The sequence below is a fragment of the Myotis brandtii genome, unplaced genomic scaffold (genome assembly GCF_000412655.1).
Source record: "Myotis brandtii unplaced genomic scaffold, ASM41265v1 scaffold915, whole genome shotgun sequence".
NCBI classification, from domain to species: domain Eukaryota; kingdom Metazoa; phylum Chordata; class Mammalia; order Chiroptera; family Vespertilionidae; genus Myotis; species Myotis brandtii.
In genome coordinates this window covers 703019-724952 of record NW_005371769.1, presented here as the reverse complement: position 1 = coordinate 724952, position 21934 = coordinate 703019, and the positions used below count along the sequence as shown (strand labels likewise).

The window sequence follows — 21934 nt, the reverse complement described above, 5'->3', positions numbered from 1 at the left end:
ACTCAGAGGGGAGCTTTCCTGGCAGGAGCTCACAGCAGTTTCCTGCAGGTTTTATTTTATTTGGGGGCTGCAGGCCTGGGAGTCTGGGGGGGTGGCGCAAGTGAGTCCCAGGGCACAGAGCAGGAAGAGGAACTGGACGACAGGCACTGGGCGAGTCTGTGGGCACCAGGAGCCAGGCCAGGCAGGTCTGGACCTGGAGCAGCACCTCCCACTGACCTGAGGCCTGAGGGCCCCCCTCCAGGCCCCCGCCAGCAGGAGCCCCCTCCCCCAGGACAGGGGCCCTCCTCTGACCCCTTTCAGGCTCAGTGGAGTCCAGGGCCAGGCCTGAGGACATCAGTCTAGAAAAAGCCTCAGATTCGGGATTCGGGATTGGGGATTCGGGACGTGGGCGGCCTTTCCAGGTGGCCTCGCTGAGTGAAAGGATGGGTGTGGTGGGTCACTCAGAGCTCGGCCAGCTCCTCAGGCAGCCTCCTCTGGGTGCGAGAGGGGTGTCTACCTGGGGTGGGGACTGAAGGAGCCCTCCCCACACCAGAGCTGGGCCTCCTGCCCCTGCCCAGAGCTCCTGCCTACACTGTGTCCTGTCACACCACTGACCACAGTCCCCTCTGAGCCCTGCAGGCCGCCGCACACACCCCGGGTCCCCTGTGCCCGCGCAGCCTTGGACACAGAGGTGCCTGCAATCTGCCCTATGTGATGGAACCCAGGGGGACATGGGTGACAGCAAGCAGGGCAGGGTGTCTGTGGGGGCCCCACCAGCGCTGGGCAATGTGCTGTCACCACCTCCCTGCCCTCTTGGGGACTTGTCCAGAGGATGGGGGAGGGGCCTCAGTGGTAAGCAGGCTCCAGTGGTGGGCAACAGGCCCCCTGTCCGTGCCCCTCGGCCGGCACCCGTGGGAGGGACAGCTCAGCCCCCAGAGCTCTGCAGTGGCCCTTCACCTGAGCCCAGAGCCGCGTGGCCCTCAGTCCCCCTGCCCTGTCCACAGCACCCCACCCCACAGCTGGGGACACAATTCTGGATGCCACCTGCCCACCATCAAGCTGCTGGCTGCCTCAGCCACCTGCAGCCCTGCATCTCCACGGCAGAGCTGCACCATCCCTGGGATCAGACAAGGTGCCATGGGACCCAGGTGTGCCTGGCTCATCTGGTCCTGGGCGGAGGTGGGATGATACACAGATAGTTCCAGAAACCAAGGCAGCTATGTTGAGGGGACCCCAGAGGGCAGCTCAGTTAGGGCCCAGCTCTGCACATGCTCCAGCCACATCCCCAGGAAGGCTCGGGGCCACATCCTGCCCCTCCGCTTACCTGGAACTGGGGGCACCCAAGCTCTCTGTGCCATGGATCACCCCTGCATAATGGGGTGATTGGTGATACCCCTCATGGGATTGGGTGACGTGCACAGAGCAGAGAATGAGGTGCAGGCCCAAGCGGGCATGTGGCTGCAGGGGCCGGGCACGGAGAGGGCAGCAAGAGCTCTGGGCGTTGTTGGGGAGCACAGACCCTCAAACACCTGTCCTGCCCCCTGCTCTGCTTATTCTGTCATCTGGTGGCCAGTGTCACCCAGGGCCTGTCGGTCTTGCTGGGAGCAGAGCCCAGGCCGGCTTGGTCCCCCAGGAGCCTGTCCCCTGCTTTCTTAGAGACAAACCCCTGGGTTAGCCAAGCATGGGCACCCAGTATAAAGACTCATTTCCCAGTTGTCCCTACAGAATGTGACTGGGGTCTACGGATGTAAGCAGACACCACAGGTGTGCTAATGTGTGTGTGTGTGTGTTAGTGTGTGTGTGTGTGCTAGTGTGCTAGTGTGCTAGTGTGTGTGCTAGTGTGTGTGCTAGTGTGTGTTAGTGTGTGTTAGTGTGTGTGTTAGTGTGTGTGCTAGTGTGCGTGTGTTAGTGCGTGTGTTAGTGTGTGTGTTAATGTGTGTTAGTGTTTAGTGTGTGGTGTGTTAGTGTGTGTGCTAGTGTGCGTGTGTTAGTGCGTGTGTTAGTGTGTGTGTTAATGTGTGTTAGTGTGTGTTAGTGTGTGTGTTAGTGTGTGTGTGCTAGTGTGCTAGTGTGTGTGCTAGTGTGTGCGTGCTAGTGTGTGTGCTAGTGTGTGTACTAGTGTGCTAGTGTGTGCTAGTGTGTGTGTGCTAGTGTGTGTGTGTGTGTGTGTGTGTGTGTGTGTGTGTGTGTGTGTGTGTTAGGGGAAAGGGTGCCCTTCTCCCCCACACTCCCTTCCGCTAGCTGGGATGACGGTGCAATGGCTAGCCTCCAGCAGCCACACTGGCCCACGTGGTGACCCTGAGGAAGAAACCATGTAGAGCAGAGAAACAGGACAGGAGGGACCCGGGCCTCTGGCACCGTAGGGGGCCCACCACACTAGTCCAGACAGCCTCCCTCTGGACTGCCGACCGTGAAAGACAAATAGGAGTCTTTTCTGTTGAACCCGCGGTTGTTTAAAGTTTCTGTTCATCACAGCCAAGCCCAGATCCAATCCTAATTCTAGGGACAGTTCCTGGAAGAACAGAACTTTCTCAGGCAAGCAGTCAAAACCGCCGAGTGGGAGATAATGAAACGTCTGTCCCGTGGGTGTGGGGGGTCAGATGTGCTCCTCCCCCCACTGCAGCCCCCAGCACCTGGGGTCCGGGTGTGTGTGTGTGTGTGTAGCCTGCAGAGAGCCCCTGAGCCTGCAGAGAGCCCGAGGGCCGTGGATCATGCTGACTCGCCCCCCCACCCCCACCCGCGCTCAGGGCCCAGGCTCGGGCTTCCCGGTGACTCTGCAGCCCTCCGTCCCCGTCTCCAGCAGGGATGGCCAGGGACGCTGAGGACCGTCGTCAGCGCTGTGGGTGGACAGAGGTGAGTGCAGCAGCCCAGCTGGGCCGGGAGCACCACCCAGTTAGCCCAAAGAAAGGCACCCCAACCCAGAAGTTTCTGGAAGCCTTACAATATAAACCTCTGGTTTGTCACCCGGACCTGCCAGGCCCTCCCTCACACCCCACCCCACCCCACCCCACCACTGCAGGGCCAGGCATCTGTGCGGGGCTGGACATGAGTCCGCTGGGCCACTGAGCCCTGCCAATCTGCTCTGCCTGCTCAGCTGAGCCCCCAGAGGCCCGAGGGGTCTGGTGGGAGGAACATTCCAGAAGGCGGGCAGCATAGCTGCTCAGCACAAGCCCCTTACAGCCAGGCCCTGGCCCAGACCCTCGGGTGGGAGACAGGATGTCACCCCCGCCCCTAGCACCTCACCCGGCCAGGGGAGTGAGGGGGAGTGGTAGGGGCTGATGCTTCCGTAGCCCAGGACCCAGCTGTCGGATGGCGGAGAGAAGGCCACGGCAGGAGCCTGCAGCGGGCGGGCCGGAGTCTCTGCTCTGGGGCCACCAGCTGGTGGTGCTTGGTGGTGGCAGAGAGAGGGCGCCACAGAGCCAGTGCCGGGCCCTGCAGAGTGAGAACCCTCCCCAGTGGGAGCACAGCGGCCTCCTGGGGAGGCTGTCGCTGTCCCTGTCCCCACAAGCCCCGGCGAGGACAGCCCCAGGCCAGCCGCCCGCAGAGGACACGGGAGGAAGGAGGCACGCACTGCCCGGTGGATCACTGTGTTTTACTCAGTGCGCAGGCCCTCTGGGCACCCAGACTCGTCCCTGTGGCAACAGAACTTTCCAGAACTTTCCATATGCATCCCTGACGCCAGATTCCACACCAAGGTCCCCCGGGAACCTGTGCTGGGCCCATTCTCACCGGGAGCATTGGCCTGACAGTGAGCTGCGTGGGCACGCACCTCACTGCTCCTAGCAAACCTGGACCCGTCCCCTGGCGTCTTTCCTTGGAAAACAACAGTGCGGGTGAAACACAAGTGTGCGGTGGTGACACGGTCACGGAGAAAGGCCCGGTCGCTGTGGTGCGAGCGCACGCCGAGCCAGTGCGTGTCACACGCAAGGCATTATGAAATATTCTTTGGAGCATGAACAAAAGTGCAAACACAGCCAAGGCAACAGCGCAGATGGGGGAGCTGCAGCCGCCTTTGGGCCGCGGGCGGCCGAGCCGATGGGCGCGGTGGGGTCGGCGAATCCAGGCAGGCGGCACCTCGGGCCAGCGTGTGTGAGATGGTGAGACCGCCTGCTCGGTGCCCTCTGTGGAGCGGGTCTGCGGACCACAGGCGGGGGAGGAGGGGGCGGGTCCGGCATCAGCGCCTGGAGGCCACCCAGGGCACAGGGGCGACCTCAGCGACTCCCCGTCAACATGCATTAAGGCAACAACTTTATGAGACCCAGTCAGAGCTGGACCTGCAGCCCAGCCAGGTGTGCACACCTGCCCAGAAGCCCAGGACGAGGGCCGCCCTCCGGTCCTCACGTCCTAGTCAGCGTGTCACCCTCGCAAGTGTCCAAAACAAAAGACCACCCAACCCCTCCCAGCCCCACAGATGACTCCAAAGGCTGTGAAGAGGGCCCTTCCCTCCCCAGGCCTCCCTCCCGCTCTTTACCCTGTGTCCTCAAGCCCCGCCCCCAGCAGAGCAGCCTTCTGGGTCAGCGGGCAGCCCCGCCCCTCAGGGCTCTGCCTGCTCCAGGGGCCACAGTGTCCTGCCCTGGGCTGCCGGCTCTCCAGGCCCCTGAAAGGAGAGGCGCAGCCCTGATTGCACCACACTGCTTCCCGCAGGAAGCCCTCCTTGGTTGTTTCTACTTTGTCCTTGGTGGGGGCCCAAGTGGAGGCTGCCCCTGGGGACAGCCACACAGGCTCCCCGGGCTTTGGAAGCAGCCTTCCTGCCTCACACCCACGTCAGTATATACGGGGGCGGCCTGGAGATCACCAAGGCAGGTCTGCGCCACCCTAGAGGGCAGCTGAGGATCATCTGTACATTATTTACAATTCGGGGCGAAAGTGAAATAGATGCGAACACCAGCGTTTCTACAGAGGCCCAGAGCACCAGCAGCAGCGCCTCTGGGCTTCAGAAAGCGTGTGCAATGTCTCGCACAGACTTCTTTCCAAGAACAGCGGGCGGGGACCTGATATATGGTGGCCCCTGAATGTGGGGGCCACAGAGAGGACGACCCTCTCCCATGTTCACAGCTCAAACCCACGGCCAGGGGAGGGGACAGCCTAGTGAGGGGAGGCGGGTTAATAAGTTAACACACTGGAGACGCGTGACGCTGCCTGGCTGGCGGCAGCTCTGGGCTCAGCCGTGGTGACTGGAGGCAGCTGGCCCCCCCGGAGCAGCCCTCTCAGCATGGGGTCCTGGAGCGGGACGGGTGGTGTTGCTGAGCAGGCAGCTGTGGCCTCTGGTGGGGACAGGCCGGTGGGCAGGCCGGGAGGGAGCCCTCTGCCACCTGGCTGGTCCCTCCGTCCTCCCAGGTGGCCCAGCATAAGTGTGGCTCATGATTGCACAGGGACAGAGGAGGGAGATGGTAGGCCGATAAAGGGAGAGGGCAGCCCCCTGCTTGGTGGTGATGAGGCCAGGCCACTGACCAAGGGGCCCAGGGAGCCGGCCAGAGCCCCAGCATCACATCCGGACACCCCACAGGTGCCGGGCCCTCCCTGGCCCAGTCCAGGCTGTCCCTGGCCATTGGCCACCCAACCACTCTGGACAGCTACTGCCGTGCCAAGGGGAGGGCAGTGTGAGGCCCTGCATGGCTCCAGGGCACCTTCTGCCACTTCTGCCCAGGGGCCCGGGGTGGCAGAGCCACTGTAGCTCCCGAGTCCCTGAGTCCTTGTGCTGGAAAGCAGCCAAGAGGCCAAGGGACTGCCCAGTCAGAATGCGATGCGTGTGCGTGTGTGCATGAGGGCATGCATGTGCATGGCTGTGTGCGTATGCACCTGCGCATGTGTGTGAGGCATGCATGCGTGTGCGCATGTGCACTGTGTGAGGTGTATTACGCATGTATGCTTAAGTGGTGTGTGTGTGTGTGCATGGGTGTGCCTGTGCAATTTCTGTATGTGTGAGTGTGTGTGTGGTGTGTGTGCCCATGTGTGAGCCTGTGATTGAGCACAGGTGTGGGGTGTCAGCCACACTCCTGTCTCGTCACACTCACACCCAAGACAGTGCACAAGGCTTCTCCGAAGGGGGGCCCCACAGTGGGCGGGCACCGAGGGCACATGTGCTGTCAGCACTGAGCCGGGGGCCCTGAGGAGGCTGTTCCCCACACAGAGCCGTGGCCTGAGCCCCACCTGCTGCGGCCTCAGAGACCCCCAGCCAGTGTGGGCTCGCATGGGTGAGGAGACAGCCCAGCTCTCCCTGGACCCAGCATTCGGGGCAGTCCTACCTGGTGGCCTTAGCTGGGCTCAGCCCTGCACCCATGGGGTCACTGCCTCAGAGGGCGCCAGGTGCCAGGCTTGCTGTCCATCACCCCAAATGCCAGGTGCCCCACACTGCCTGCTGGAGGCCCACCGCCGCCTTTGGGCTCCCGGCTCAAAGCTGCTGCTCCTCGGGCCAGGTGCCCACCAGAGTGGGGCCAGGGTGGGGGCGGTGTCCTTTCTCTCAAGACACCAGCAGGCCACAGCCAAGGGACCAGCTGCAGAGACTGGCGGGCGGGGCGGGCAGCTCCAGCGGGGACAGAAGAGACAACCTATAGCAAGCTGCCTTTGTCTAATGTCGCGTGGGGACTTGGACAGCTCTTGCCAGTGGTTATACCCTCTTCCAGCCCTGGGTCCGGTCAGGGCACCCGTGGGGACAGGTGAGGCAGCACCCCTGCAAAGGGCAGCAGGAAGTCTGCTCACCACAGCCACCTGCCCAGCACCACTGCCCACAAGCAGGTCTCCGTGAACGTGCTGGCCGAAGCCTGCTGACCAGCACCCGGACAGGGCAGAGCACAGAGGACAAGGGGGTGCCCACCCCCCAGATCTCCTGTGGCCGGGAGAGCCCCCAAGGACCCTCTGCCAGAAGCCTGTGGAGCACAGAGGTCCCCATGCTCCTGTGTGTCCTGAGGCCTCGCCCCTCCTCTCCGGCCAGGGCCCTGGATGCAGGGCTGGCTCCCACACAGGACACTCAGAACACAGTGGATGGGCACGGGAGGCAAGGGGCATCCTCCCAGCCGTGCACATGGACACACCCTCAAGGGGACAGGCCTGTCCCGCACTGGGCACCCTCTCTGGCCCTGCTCCCTGACTCCACACCTCCAGCCTCTGCCAGGGACCTGTCCTCTGCATCACCCACCCTCTCACACCTGGGCCGGCGGTCTACAGAGTGGGCACAGCAGCCTGGGTGCCCCTTGTTGGAAAAGGACTTTCGTTAAACTTCACCGTGAAGACTGAGGCGCCCCCACAGCCCGCCACCGCATCAGGCATGGGCACCGGAGGGTCCCGCCTCGAAACCTCAAGGCCAAGAGTCAGGGAAAAGCGGGTGGGGCCTCATTTCCGGGGCCCCGCCCAGCCCACGTCCGCAAAGGGGCCCTCGCCCGTGGCCGAGCGGGGCGGTGGCCCGCACGGGGTGCAGAGGTCCGAGTCCGTGTCCGACTCGCCCTCAGCAATGTAGGGTCTGACTTTGGCACAGGGGGCCACGGCCGCATAGCAACTGTTGAGGCCGTCCAGGTTCTCCTTGGACTGGGAGATGCTGAAGCCGCTGAAGGAGCGCTCCAGCTCCTCGTGGTCCACGGACGGGATGGAGATGGACGTGTCGCTGTCTCGCAGCGCGCCCTCGTGGGGCCTGCTGGCTGGCGTGTCCTCGTGCCGCAGGAACTCCGTGCTAGCCCGGGTGCCCCCGTTGTAGGCAGACAGCGAGCGCTCGTGGGTGGGCGGTGGCGGGATGCGCACCAGCGGGCCGTGGTCTCCCACGGGCGAGGCACCGTGGCCCTGGCGCGGATGGCCCTGAGGCTGCCACGAAGTAGAGGGTGGGCACTGAGTGGAGGGCACAGCCGGGGGCGCTGAGAAATTCTTGTGGCCAATGGAGCTGGTGGAGCGGATGAGCTTGACGATGCAGCCACTGCGGTCCCCCTGATCGCGGCTGTCCTCGGGGCTGTGGTACGGCGGTGCCGGCTCGGGCTCCTTGGCCCCAAAGTACGCCTCAGTCTCTGAGGGTGGGATCCCCATGCGCTGCGTGTAGATGCTGACCAGGAAGTCCAGCTTCTTCTCCATGGACAGGACCTGCAAGAGGGGCTGCTGGCAGGCTGCTCCCCAAGGTGAGGAGACCCAGCTTTTCTCTGAAGAGGTGGGGGGACCTGGGTTGCTCCCTGCAGAAGTGGGGGCACCCGGGCTGCTCCCTGCAGAGGTGCAGGGGCAGAGGGAGGCAGACCCACCAGCAGCTCAGCCTCTGACCCCATTACTGTGTGTGGCCTCAGGGCTTCAGAGCGCTGGACCTGGGTGCTCCTGCTCATCTGGCTGCCCCCTGCCACCGTGGGCCCACCCATCAGAGCAATCGCCAGAGAGGGACGCATGGCTCTCCTCCCTCCACGGCAGGAGCAGAGCCTGGTGGGAGTCCTTGTGTGTGTCCACAGGAGAGGGCTCTGGGGATGAGGCCCAGGTGACAGAGTCCACCCACAGGCCCCGGGACGTGGTGTCGCTCAGTGGCCCCCACCCAGGCAAGGGGAGGGGCATAAATGGTGCTCCTGGTCCTGAGGGCCTGTGGCCAAAGAAGGGAACATGCCCTAGACTGGGGAGGGGTTCAGGGGGCATGCAGCACCCTAAGCTGTGATGGGCCAGGTCCCTGGAAGCTCGAGGACCCCTCCCACAGCGTCCACCCTATGCTGACACCACGGCGGCTCTCCAGGCTCCGCCCACCTGCTTCTCCACCTTGCCCAGCCGGCCCATCATGCTGGGGTCCTCCGGCAGCTCTGCTTCGGCCGGGCTCTTGGTGCGGTCCTTGTCTGTCATCGCCGGGCCCCGCCCCACAATCTGGTCCACTCTGCCAGGAAGAGACCCCGCCCCACAGCACGAGTTCAAGTGGTTGTGGTGGCCCATGACCCTCTCTTCCTGGGCTAGGCCACAGCCTCCAGATCCAGGTTCCAGGCCACACCCAGAGCTGACTGGGGGGCAGCAGGTGCCAGGACAGATAGATGCCGAGCACCTGTTCTCGCCTGGTTCTGGACTCCCAGGCCTGTTCCCTGCCCACCCCATCCCGGTGGGCCGGCACATTGGTGAGGAGGCACAGGAAGGTACTGGGGCCGTTCACCCCTCAGCTCGGCCCCTTGTGCTCTGTCCACCCCGGCACTGCCCGCCTGAGCTTCCATCCTTCCTAATGTGCCACGGAGCCCTCTGCCCAGCCAGTCTGATGGGGACAGTTAAACGTCTACAGGGGGAACAACAAGGCAGGGAGGCGGGGACAGTGAGCTGGGGCTCCATGCACCAGGACAGGGAGCGGGGACACAGACCAGCACGGAAACTGCCCACCACAATCAGAGAGGGGGTCTTTGTGTGCTTGCATGTGCGCATGCACAGTGTACATTGTGTGTCTATATGTGCATGTGTTTTGTGTATATTGTGCATTTGTGTGCACCGTGTATGTGTACATGTGTGCGTGCATTGTGTCCACTGTGTGCACATGTGTGTCTCGTGTGTGCCTGTGTACGTGTGTGTGCGTGCGCGTGCACACACACATGTGCAAGATGCAGAACACAGCTGAGTTTATCTCAAACAGGCCTTAGGCCATGAATGCCACAGGCGGAGAAGGCGCTTCCTTCAGGGAGGGCTTCTGTTTCCCACGCTGAGCAGGAAGGGCTCAGAGGGGGCCTTCGAATGGCGAGCGTGTGGACGCCACTCAGCATCAAGGGCCTCGCTGTCTGCAAGCCCTGGGGCAGCTGCTGCGAAACTGCCCAGCAAACAGCACTTGAGCCAGGATGCAGACGAGCCGGACAGCGACCCAGGCCAAGGCCCGCAGCCCCTGCCTCATCTCGGGCCTGGAGCCCCCAGCACAAAGCCCACTTCTCAAGTTTGGGGTGCAGGGACCTTGTGAGCTGGCTGGGGCCACAGCTGGGCTTCCTTCCTGACCACAGGACCACCCTGTCTGCCTCTGATGGGGGCACTTGGGGTGATTTTCTCTCTGTTGCAGGAAGCAGAAGGTTCAGGCTTGCGTCTGCCACGGTGCAGCCTCCGCATGCTCTCACGGGCTTCATGCTGGACGCATGCACCCAAGGACCAGCAGGGGGGGAGGGCGGCGGGGACCCTGGGCTCCAAGCACATGCCCGTGGAAATGGACAAGGAGAAGGGGCTCGTGGTGTTGCCACATGTGCATACAGGCCAGGCCCGGCTCAGCGCCTTCACCCCTGCCACATGATGACCACCCGCCTGGCCGGTCCCCTGGGAGCCTTGGCCGTGGGCTCGGCCTGTTGCTGGGGCTGAGAGAGGGTCCTCTGAGGATCCTGTGCACCCTGCCCCTGGGCCTCAGGCTGAGGAGGTGGCTTAACCCCTGAGCCCCCACGTGCCAAGACTGTCCTCCTGCCCCTCCTCTGCGTGGCTGAGCGCTCCGACTACGGCCCGGGAGGCCTGGCGCTTTGAAGGCAGCAGGGCTTTCCCAGCTCTGGGCTCTCAACCTCCAGCTCCGCCCCTGCAGCAACTCCCAGGATGGCTTGGGTCTCAGGTACCACATCCTTGGGGCTGGGGGACATGGTAGAGCGGGGAACCCAGAAAGTATTTTCTGGGGCTGCCCTGGGTCAGGCCGACTCCCCTGAGAATGCCAGGTGGAGATGTCTGACACGCTGACCCTGGCCCCCAGGTGCCCTGGGCCCCTCTGCTCCCCAGCTGTCAGCACCGCCGAGGGCATCTCTCCTTACCCTCATGTCCCTGCTCTGGGACCCCACTCTTCCTGACTGACCAGGCCTGCCGGAGAAGGTGGACGGGCCACAGCCTCCTCTGCAGGGCCCCAGGGGTGCCGGAGGGCTCCGCCGTCTGCATTTGTTCCTAAAGGACCTGCATGTGCTAACTCACTGTCCATTCTGCCCATCAGCTGACGTCCTCCTCGTAATGCTACCATGATGCTGACCCATGTTTATCCACAGGTTCAAGGCAAGAGAAGTGATGGGACTTGCTCAGATCCTCATAGGTCAACCCGCAGGTGTGCGGGTGCTGGGGTCTGAGTCGCACCGGGGGCTGGGTGGCAAGGACACCATGGTCCCCGGAGCCCTGAAGTTCCTCCCTGCACATCTGGGCACCCCAATCCTGGCCTCTGCCTCTGCCCAGGGAGCCCTGCCCCAGGAGGACGGCACACAGGGTGTCCTTGGAAAGCTTCCCCAGGGCCCTGCCGAGAGGAGCAGCCCCAACACAGCCCACCCGGGCTCTGCAGAGGAATGCCTGCTCCCGGGTCTGGCTGGTCAGTGACAGAGAAACGTCCCCTCCACCCCTCGGAAGAGCAGTGCGGGTCTGCCGTCATGTGGCCTGGAGCGAAGGGGGCTGGCCATTCCACAGACACAGGCAGGAGAGGCTGGCGTCCTGACCTAGGCGAGTACTGGGGTGACTCTCTCGGAGGGGCCGTGGGTCCTTTGGTGGGGTACTTCTTGTGCCGGGGAGTTGAAGGGGGTGGGGGGCCCACAATCATATCTATCCTGGCGAGTAAACAAGAGAAGAGACACCAGCAAACGCGTCGTGAGCACCGTGAGGGCCGGCTGGGCTTGCCGAGACAGGAGCAACCGGCCGAAGCAGCAGACCTTCTCACAGCTACGTCCACTTGCAACAACACAGTGGGCGCCACGCTCACTTGATGCTCCCCTTTCAGTCGAGCACGACCCTGCGCTGCGTCTCGGCCGTGCCCAGCCTGCCGGCGGGCATGCACATGTGCAGGGCGAAGGCCAGCGGCCCCGCGCCAGAAGCGCCAGCTTTCACAACACTCGGACTGCTGGCCAGTGACCCACGCCCGGCTCCTTGGGGAGCACTTCATTTTCCCACAGAAAGGGAAGGAAAGGGGAGCTCAGGACAGAAGGACCTGGGAGCACCACAGCTGCAGCGAGGGAGACACAGCAGGCAGACTGTTCTCTCACACGCACACCAATTGCTCACACGCACACACATGCACATGCACACAGGTTGCTCTCACACATAACACTCACACATGTTGCTCACATGCACACACACTCACACAGACACACATGCACACACAAATTGCTCATGTGTACACATGCACACATGTCTGCTTATGTGTACACAGACAGGTTCACACACTCATATGTACACTCACAGCCTGCTTATGCACACACAGGCATACGTAGTCATATGCACACTACACATGTCTGTTTACAAACACAGGCAGACTCACACACTCATATACACTCACACAATCTGCTTATGCACACATGTGCACACTCAGTCATATGCATAATCACACGTGTTGCCCACACATGCACACCTGACATGCTTGCACACACTCACATGTGTTTTCACTCACATGCTCACACATTTCCCTCCATGTGCACAATTACACACACATTTGCTCACACTCACAACACAGGTTTAGTCGATGCTCTGGGAGGACTGGCCTCTTGGTCTGAGTCCAGGCAGAGGGAGGTGTCACTCCCTGACCTCTGCCCACAGGAGCCGGTTAAGGCCCAGCGAGACCCACCCCTGGCATCCAGGCGCAGGACAGGGGAGGCCCCCAAAAGCGGCATGCACCGACTTTCCAGAATGAGGACTTCATCCCTTCCCAGGGGCTAGGAGCTGGGCTGCCCTCCAGGACTGTCCCCTGACCACTCAGACCCTCCCAGCTGGGGCCCAGGCTTCCCTGGTGGAGCAGCCTTGTTTGAGGAGCCCTGGGCGGGGCGGGGCGGGGCAGGGCAGGGCTGGGCAGGGGCTCTGACAGGCGGGAGCATGTGACCCACCTCAGGAGACACCCACGACAATAGCTGTGACCTGTTCACAAACACCACAAACACATGTGTGTGCACAGCTCATTTATATGTGGAGGGTGGGTGCCTATGAGCACACCTGTACTGGCAGTGCATTTGTGTGTGTGTAATTATGTGGTACATGCATGTGGTACCAGGCTAACAGCATGTGTGTGTACATGTGTACTACCATGTGTGTGCATGTGGTGGTGGACATGGGCCTTTGTGTGCACTGTGTGCACATCTGTGTGTGTGTGCCTCGGGCCCTTGCTCATGCCTGTATACATGTATGTACAGGTACCTTTTAGGGTGAGCAAGCCAGTTCTCACACACGTGGGCTTGGAGATAGCAGTGTGTGCCCTGCCATTGTACACCGCAGACACGCACCCCAGCCCCACTTACTGCCCAGGAGGTGAGAAGCCCCATGAGGTGGGGCGGGGGGACAAGGCCCTCTGTCCTGGCAGAAGAGGTGCCAAGGTGCATAAGTGACACTGGATGGGTCTGTGCATGCCCACAGCTTCACCTCTCAACACACACGCACGTGTGCACATGATGACATACGGCACACTGGACACACACATGCACACACATGCATGCACCCATACACATGCACACAGAGACCTATACTGTGCACCCACACACATGTGCATTCACACATGCATGCTTCCCATCACAGAGCAGGAAGGAGGGAAGAAAAAGGAGAGACAAGAGAGGCGTTAAAAACAAGCATGAAGGAAAGTCTGTGTGGGGCGAGAGGAAGGGCCCAGAGGTGGCAGCAAGCAGGTCTGGCCACGTGCCCACCTCAGCCCTGTCCTCTGCCCCCCTTGGCGGAGAGCATGGCAGCCCTCCACAGGACCCATCTCCCCACCTCATGGCGTGTCAGCCTGGCCCAGGAGGACCGGCCTCCGCGCCCAGGGCTCAGGGGCGGCTCTTGCCTGGACTGCAGGTTTTTGATGCGGGACAGCATGTCCAGGTGGCCGGCCGAGTACTGCTCGATCACGTCCATCACGTCGTAGGGCCGCAAGCTCTCCTTGAACTTCCGCTTGGACACCAGGAACCTCATGACACTGAGGGTTGGGCAGGGCCGTGAGCCCAGGGCAGAGGCCACCTCGGGACACTCTCCAAGCAGGGCCAGCCCCAGCGTCCACTTCCTGGCCCCCCCCCCCAGCATCTCCAAGAATGTGCACTGGACAACTTGTCCCTATTATCTGGGCCACCCACCCACCAAAGACACCAGCCGCTCCTGGTCCCAGCTGTTCAGCAGACCCGCATCCACCCGAGAACCCCCCTGGGCAGCTCCTGGCTGTTCACTAACACCCTCGGGTGATGGGCAAGGAAACCCCGTGACACGAGGGGTCTTCTGAGCCACAAGGAGCTGGGACTAAAGGGGTGTCGGCCAGTGTTCCCGCCCCCGAGCGTGTGCCCTCACACAAGCCCCCCAAAGCCCTGCATTCCAGGGACAGTGACTGCCCTTCAGGATCCTGTGAGGGGGGGCGTCCTCACCCCAGACACCCAGGGTCACTCACCATACGGCCCGGATGCTGACTTTGAGGCCCGGGGTCAGGTCCTCCGTCACAAACTCGCAGTTACAGCTCTTGTTGTCATCCACGATGTCCTCCCCGGGGAGACTTGCTTCTGGGTGGAAGGGGACATGGCCCATGAGGAGACGAGTCCCTTGGTGCCATGGCGCCTCGTCAGGGACCCCTCATGCACCCAGTCAGGCCCACATGCTCTAGATTCCACCTGTTCTTTCTCAGAGGCTTTGCTGGCCTTGGCCTGCGGGGGTGCGACGTGAGGATTGCAGGGGCATCACTGTGAGTGGACGGACGGAGGGCCAGAGTGGGGCGTGTCCACACCCAGTAATGGCGGAACACCGCTCAACATGAAAAGGAACGTGCGCCATGGAGGAGCCCAGAGAGCACCCCATGAACTCAGCCGGGCACCCAACACAGAAGCCGCGCGGCCCGCCTGCGCGACATGTCCAGGACACTTCCCGAGAGGAAAGCCGCTGGCGTGGCCAGGGGCTGGGGAGGCTGCTAAGGGGGCTCCTTTGGGGAGATGAAATGTCCTGGAGCTAGAGAGTAGACATGCCAAATGCCCCTGAACGGTTCACTTTAAAATGGCTAATTTTATGGGACGTGAATTTCACCTCAATAAAGGAAGCAACGGATGAAGTGGGCCTGCACTTGGGGGTGAGCCCTGGAAGCAGCTGGGCCACAGCGGTGGCCGACCTGACCCACCTTCCGAGTTCTGCCGAGACGCGGCGCCCTTGACCCGGAAGGCCTGCCGCGCGCGGCTGCGGTCCCCGAAGCTCCAGCTCTTGGGCACCTTGCTCGGACTGTCCTCCAGGCTCTGGTCGGCGCTGGGCGACCGCCTGACAGGCTGGGCTTGTGGGGACCCCTTCCCCTTGGCAGCCACACCTCGGGGGCTGGAGAAGACACGGTCTTTCAAACTGACCTTCTGACTGCTCCCAGGAGGACAGACACACAGAGAGAGCAGAAGGAGTCACTCTGGACAGCACACTGGCACCGGTCAGCTGCTCTTAGCCAACATCCTCCCACATGGCGAGCAGCTGCAGCCCAGCCCCAGAGAAATGCCCGCTGGGCCACTGCCCTGGCCTGGAGCCCGGGGGTCGGAGGTGACCAGGTCAATTCCACCATGGGGTCCTGGGCTGGCTCAGGGGCTGGTCAGGGGACTCGTACATCACTTTGCCTACCACCAAAAGGGGCCCAGCCCTGTCCACACTGTCCAGCCAGGCCTCCCTCTCCACGGTGACACCCACAGCAGGACGAGTCCCCAAATGCCCAGCACCAGCGGCTTCTCCCTGGGCATCAGTGTGGGCACCCGACCACCGAGGCTCCCTGTCTCCCCTCCACACTCTACACTGCCCCAGAGTCAGGAGGGGTAAGCTCTGCAGCCCGGGGAGCAGGGTGAGGGCATGGCACAAGAAGCATCCTGGGGGGGTCCCTGTCCACCTCCCCTCTGCCCGGGGCCGCCCAGGCTCCACCCCCACCCCCAGGGCGCATGGGAGCTGACGGTCCGCTCCTGGAGGATGGAGTGGGTGGGCATGCTCTGCGGCCACTTGGCTGTCCTGAGCCCTGGCAGGGAGGGGTGGCCAGGGCCGGCCAGCCACAGCCCCGCGGGCCTCCCTGTCCACACATCTAGTAACTGTGGAGATGGGTCTGACACTGAGTGTGCCTGGCTCCCATACCCTCTGGGCAGCAGCCAGGAGTCGGGCGGCCACTGGGCAGTCCCCTCATGTGCTCGAGAAGACAGCAGGCTCTGTGAACTGGGCCCCTTGCTGCCCCTGCTGGCTTATGACAAACCTGCCCAGGGGTTCCTGTGGGAACCGCCACACCTGCTAACCTCAGACATCGCCAGCCCCCCGTGCTACCCTGGGTAGCCACCTCCCTCGGCCCCAACCAGAACGCACAGCCTGGACACACCGTCTGGCGGCGCAGTGATGACCGGCCATGGAGAGGCAGCCCACCACCGGCCCACCTGGCCTGGCTGGCACCCTCCTTGCCTCAGCCCGCAGACCGTGCACTAGGTCAGGGGCTCTGCAGAACAGAACTGCGCAGATGGCCCCAAGGTGTGGAGCCCACTGTGGGCAGCCCGCCCCGCCCCCCGCCTGCGAGCACAAGGCCAGGTGTCAGCTTACTCAGGACACTGGCCCCGAGCTGGCGACCACTGAGGGCAGGCAAGGCCTGAATGGGCAGGTGGGGACTGAGGCAGCATGGGGCCTCTGGACAAATGACCTCTTCTGTGTTCCTGTCCCAACAAAGGCCACCAGCTGGTCCAGGGAGACCCTGAGCAGTGTGGCCCCGCCCAGCCAGGAGAGCTGGGGACCCTGGCGGGACCTACAGCCCAGGCAGCACACAGGGGCCCAGGAACTCAGCCCCACGAGGACGGAGCCACAGGAAGGAGCCTCCCCTGGCCCCGCCTGGCCCTGCTGTGCACCTGCTTAGACCAGGAAGGGTCCCCTGCTGGAAGGTGTCACAGGGTGGACACCGGGACCTCCACAGTCGCTGAGGCTCAGTGCCCCCCGCCACTTGCATCCCACCCCAGCCACCCGGACCTGCCCCAACTCCAGATGCCCAAACGCCGGTCCTCCCTCCCTCACCTCGCAAGCCAAGGACAGAGTCAGCCCACGGGAGGGGCTGAGGCTCTGGCTCTTACATAGGGCTGGGGGCACATTCAGGAGGGCCTGGGAGAGAACACTGAGGCCCAGCTCCCTTCCCTGCCCGCCACGCCCAGGGCGAAATTCTCAATATGTGGGGCCAGCTGCAAATTGGGATGGGGCGGGTAAGAGGTCTGCACAGCGGGCCACTCAGTGGTGGGAGGGCTGCCGGGCATGGCTGGGCCCCGATGCCCAGGATGAAATGACATTCCTGAGGCTTGTGCACAGCAGGACTGCACGGGCCTGGCCTCCTGGCCCTTCTATCCCCACGCTGCCTGACCACAGTCCCTGACCTGAGGGAGCAGCCTGTGGCTAGATGCACCATGGACACAGCTCCGGGCAAGCAGGACCGCCTCTGCCCAGCCCAGATCTCTCACAAGTCATCCCACAAGCGCTCACGTCCGTGAACACACAGGCAGCATGGACAGGTAGGGGGACCCTCTGAGTCCCCTCAGGGTGGAGAAGGATTTGGAGCATGCACGGATGCAGAGGTGCAAGCATGCGGCCGCCTGGGGCCCTGATCCTGCTGCACGGCCCCTCCCGACGCCTGCCCCTCAGCACCGACCGCATGCACAGGACAAGTGAGTAGCTGCCCACACTCGCAGGGCTGCCCCGGTCAGGGCGGGGGGCGGGCAGGAGGGAGACGGGTGGGTGCACTCTGAGCAAGCAGAAAGACAGACAGTCCTGCACCCACCCCTGACAGCGGACAGAGGAGCACACGGTGCAGTGGAGGTGCTCATGGTGTCACGGGGTGCGCCTCTCCGCCAGCCCGTTCCAGTCTGCCCTCAACCAGGCCTGTACGTGGGAAGGGGAGCTGGGGGCCTCTGGCTTTCTGGTGTTTGGTGTGTGAGCACCACGGGAGCCGGCACACACAGGACGGAGCTGCCCCGCAGGCAGCGAGGGGGCGGATGAGGGGGAGCTGACCCAGGTGCCTAGTAGAGGTGCTAGACTGGCCCTGGAGAGAGGCTTCTGGAGCAGTCAGGGTCCCAGGGCCAGCGCCCTATCTGGGTCCTCAAGCCCCTGGCCGGCCCCTCCTGCTGGGAGCAGGGCTCCTTTGCTTAAGGAGAAAGAGTTTGGGAATCAGAGGGCGCCTAGCACTGCCCCACACGGGCTGTGGGCCTAGCTGCCAATCAGAATTGGGGGAGCCGGGGCCTCTCCGGCTCATCTAGAACTTCTAATAAGCTGTGTTCGGAGCGGAAGAGCCGTGCAGCAGGGCGCCCGTGCCATGCGTCCGTGGTACCTAGAGTGTCCAGGGCAGCAGCCACACAGGCCCTCTCTGCACGTTCTGCCTTTACTGGAAATGAGGAGAGCACAGTTAGTCCCCTGGCAGGGAGCCTGGGCTGGCGAGTGGGCAGGTAAACTGAGGCACCGTGACCACCCCTGGCGTAGCTCTGGGCTCAGGGTCCACCAACCACAGAGCGTGTGTCTGAGCAAGGACCTGCGGAGGCTGCACATCAAGTCCTCCGCCGGCCTGGGAAAGAAGCAGTCCCTGGTTTGGGGAGAAAAAATAAAATTCCCTGTTTTTCCCTCCCAAAATGCCTTTTCCTTCTAGAGTCAGAGCTTGGGGTCACGTCTTTTTAAAAGATGTATTATTTTTTGCTACATTCATGCGAATAAAAAAAATAATACATGGGCTAAGACTTTGCAAAGGGCTGGCACTAGATGGACAGGATTCTGGAAAGCACATGTTTGGGGAGGAAAACGTGCAGTTTGGTTTCACAAACCAATCGTAAGGTTTGGCTGAGCCAAGCCAGCTGCCCAGTCAGGGGCTCAGGAGGGAGGGGGTTGGGGGCCAAAGTCGGTGGACCTGCCAGGCCGGGGAGGGGGTGCCTGGGGGTGTCCTCCAACCGTCAGCGCCCTAGGACCTCCCGAGAGGGGACTTATCTCTGCACCAGAACACGCAAGAAAGCAAGAGACAAGCACTACAAGAAACCCTTGGCTTTCCTGGGGCCTCTCCCTCTTTCTCCACCTTCGAAGCTGTTGCTCCTGAGACAGCAGTTCTCAAACTGTGCACCTGAGGAACCCAGACGCACCTGCTGGCCTCAGCTCCCGGAGGAGGGCTCAGCATCCACACACATTCGTTGAAACATCGGTGGCACCTGCTGGTGTCCAGACACCTCTCTCCACTCCCACATAAAGGAACCACGTGACGACCTCTGAGTCAGCCAGCCCAGGGTCCTCGAAGCCCTCCCCTGGCCCCCCATGCTCCCCCAAGAAGAACCTGTGCCCCTCGAGCCTCCTCCTGTGGGACCTGTCCTGTCATTTGGGTGAAGAACAGGACCTGCCAGGCGACTTAGTCCCGGTGGGAGGGAGCTGGGGCCCAGCTGCCCGGCAAGTGGTCTCACATGGGGCAAACCTCCCTGTGACTCAGTATTCCCGGGACCCAGACCCCCACCTGGCAGCTCTGGCTGCTCACAGAAGCCCCTCAAATTTGGGGCAAACATTCTCTCCCGGGCACCCTCCATGTCAGCCACAAGTCCACCAGAGCCTGCTGTGCCCCCGGGGTCCCAGGCCTGCACATGCAGCTCCACCTTCAGGCTGCCCCTGGGAAAGAGAGCGATGGGGGGCTCAGCTCCCAGCCTGCCCTGGAAGCATTTCCCAGGGCCCCGCAGCCCCCCGCACGACGGCTCCCACTGCGGTCTGATGGCCGCCCCACACCCGGCTCCAGAGCACTGGGCCGGCTGCTCACTGTATTCATGTCAGTGGAACCTAAACAGCCACACGTGGCCGTGGCTCCTGTGTGGGGCAGTGCAGCCTCAGAGCCTGACGGAGCTGAGGACCGTGGGCTACTGGCACCCCGACCCTGAGCCTGGGGCGTCAAGGACTCCCGACTCTGCCTGTCCCCTCTGGGCTCCAGGCTGGCACTGGTGTTCCCGCCTCCTTCAGCCAACCCGAGCATCACCTGTCTTAGAGCTTCGGCTTCAAGCCCAGGGAGGCCAGGCCCAGGAGGGAGGAAGACCCATCACAGACACTCACCAAGACCGACTGGACAGACACGCCTGTGACAAGGAGGGACGCACATGGACAAGGGGCAAAGCGGTGGGAGCAGGGGTCTCCTCCAGGGACAGAGTGGGGGCGGGAGCAGTCAGAAATGGGAAGGGTCAGAGGGTGGGTCAGGGACACGCCCAGAGCAGCACAGCCCGAGACCCCTGGCTGCCCCGGCCCCCAGCTCCAGCCCTAGTGCAGACGGCCTTGGTCTGACGCCGCCACAGCCGTGGTGTGTGCCCACCATGAGCCCGGCTCACGGGAGCTGAGCAAGGGTCCTTGCGTCCACCCATCCACCTGCACTTACGGAACAGGACCGCTCCGGCAGCCCACGGACACCCTGGGGACAAGTGCAGTGCAGAACGATTTCCTACACACCTACCATGGTGCTAAACAGGGGGTGGCTGCCCCAGGGGAGGGGCAGAAATGCGCTCGCCATTACCTGGCTGATAGGTGTGCCTCTCAGGTGAGGCAAAGTCCTTGGTTCCCAGGAGGAGGCGGGGCCAAGCTGGCCCTGGGGGAAGCTGCTGGGCCAGGGGCAGGCAGGGACACAGGACACACGGGGAGGACGGAGGACTGGTGAGGGGCAGGGAGCATAGCACAGAGCCCGGAGGCGCCCGTGTGTCCTCACCTTGAGTCCTGCTTTCAGGGCCAGCACCTCATCCCCAAAGACAGAGCGCACGTGAAAGGGCCCAAGAAGGGCAGTGCCATGATTAAAGGCACTTGGGGGCGAGATTTCCAGATTGGGGAAGGGGAGGGCAGGGGAGGAGAGAGAGAGAGAGAGGCTGAGACCAGAGTTGCCGGAGGGGAGAACAGCCGGGGCCATGAGCGCAGGGAGCCCACCGGAGCCGCCTCAGGCCACGGGCTCTCGCAGACAATGGGCAGAGGACAGGTGGGCGCGGCCCCGGAGGCTGCCCCCCACAGATGCCAAGGAGGCACAGACCAGCCCCCGCCACCCCTGGGCTAAACCAACTCCTGCCCAAAAGCATTTCCTCAGCCTCTCTGAGGGGTCCCTTCGCTTCGGCCCTTTTGGGCAGTTCAGGACAGAAGCACGGCCCCTTCCAGGTCCAGGCACCGGCCAGCATTCCCTGCTGGGCCCAGGGATGGAGCAGCGTGCCCTCAAGAGCTGGAGAGGGTGGGCTCAGCCGATTCCGTCTACCCCACCAGAGCAGCCAGCTGAGCCGCCTGTGGTCCCGGAGGGCACCGCCGTGGGGAGCAGCAGGAGGGTAGTGCCTTTGGCCCCCAGCGGGGGACTGGCCTCCCTCTGCAGTGAGTGGATGGGGCCTGGGGGACCCCCAGGCTGCAGCTCACGACGTGAAGCTGTGGTATGGCCGGAATTCTCTGCTGCCACGAGGGAGACACTGGGCCACACCCTGGCTCCACCTGCACAGAGGTCACCCACAGAGCCCCTCCTCGGGTCTCTAACCTGCTGCCGCAGCAGAATGGGGGGCCTGCTGAGACCCTGTGTGAAGAGGGAACTTCCCATTCTCCCCAGAAACTTTCAGCACACCCGGATCTGCCCCTTGGGCAGCGAAGACCCCTCCTAGAGTGGCCCTGACCCTGACCCCAGGCACTGCCCCTGCTGGGACTGCTCACCTGGGCTGGCCTCCTCCCAGAAACCCCACCTCAGGGGCTCGGCCTGCACTCACAGGGGCACAGGAAACTGGTTTAGGGACCACACCTCCACAGGCAACCACCGCCCAGCAGGGTCCAGACACAGCCCCACAGCTCCCAGCACAGCCCTGGCCCCCTGGCACCGCATGCAGACACGGGAGTGGGCACGCACTGACCTGGGGGACGGCTCCGGCTGTGGCTCCTTCCTTCAAACAGAAGCAAGAAGACGGTCAGGAACGACCCCCCCAGGCACACCCCGCCCGCCAGGGACCAGGAGGCCCCCTTGGCACCACCACCCCCTCACCGCCCTGCCTGCACCCACAGCCACCGCTCCTGAGCCCCAGGGGGCAGGGCCTGGGAAAGGGGTCGCCGCTCAGGGGCTCTCACTTCTCCCCAGAGGCCCCTCTCCACGCCTGCTCCCGCAAGGAGGGCTGGTTGGACCCACGAGTCCTGA

At 63.2% G+C, this 21934-nt stretch overlaps 1 protein-coding gene across 1 annotated transcript in view; it reads right to left on the bottom strand.

Moving 5' to 3' along the window:
- Positions 1-3552: 3552 nt before the first annotated feature.
- The window catches only part of KCNQ2 (potassium channel, voltage gated KQT-like subfamily Q, member 2), a 45502-nt gene continuing 27120 nt past the window's right edge, over positions 3553-21934 (bottom strand). The window contains exons 12-19 of the mRNA XM_014532771.1: positions 21657-21686; positions 18122-18175; positions 14942-15165; positions 14228-14336; positions 13637-13768; positions 11322-11429; positions 8674-8797; positions 3553-8040 (exon numbers count right to left, since the gene is read on the bottom strand). Of these exons, the coding sequence (XP_014388257.1) occupies positions 7309-8040; positions 8674-8797; positions 11322-11429; positions 13637-13768; positions 14228-14336; positions 14942-15165; positions 18122-18175; positions 21657-21686 (1513 nt within the window). The 3' untranslated portion in view covers positions 3553-7308. The remainder of the gene's footprint in view (positions 8041-8673; positions 8798-11321; positions 11430-13636; positions 13769-14227; positions 14337-14941; positions 15166-18121; positions 18176-21656; positions 21687-21934) is intronic.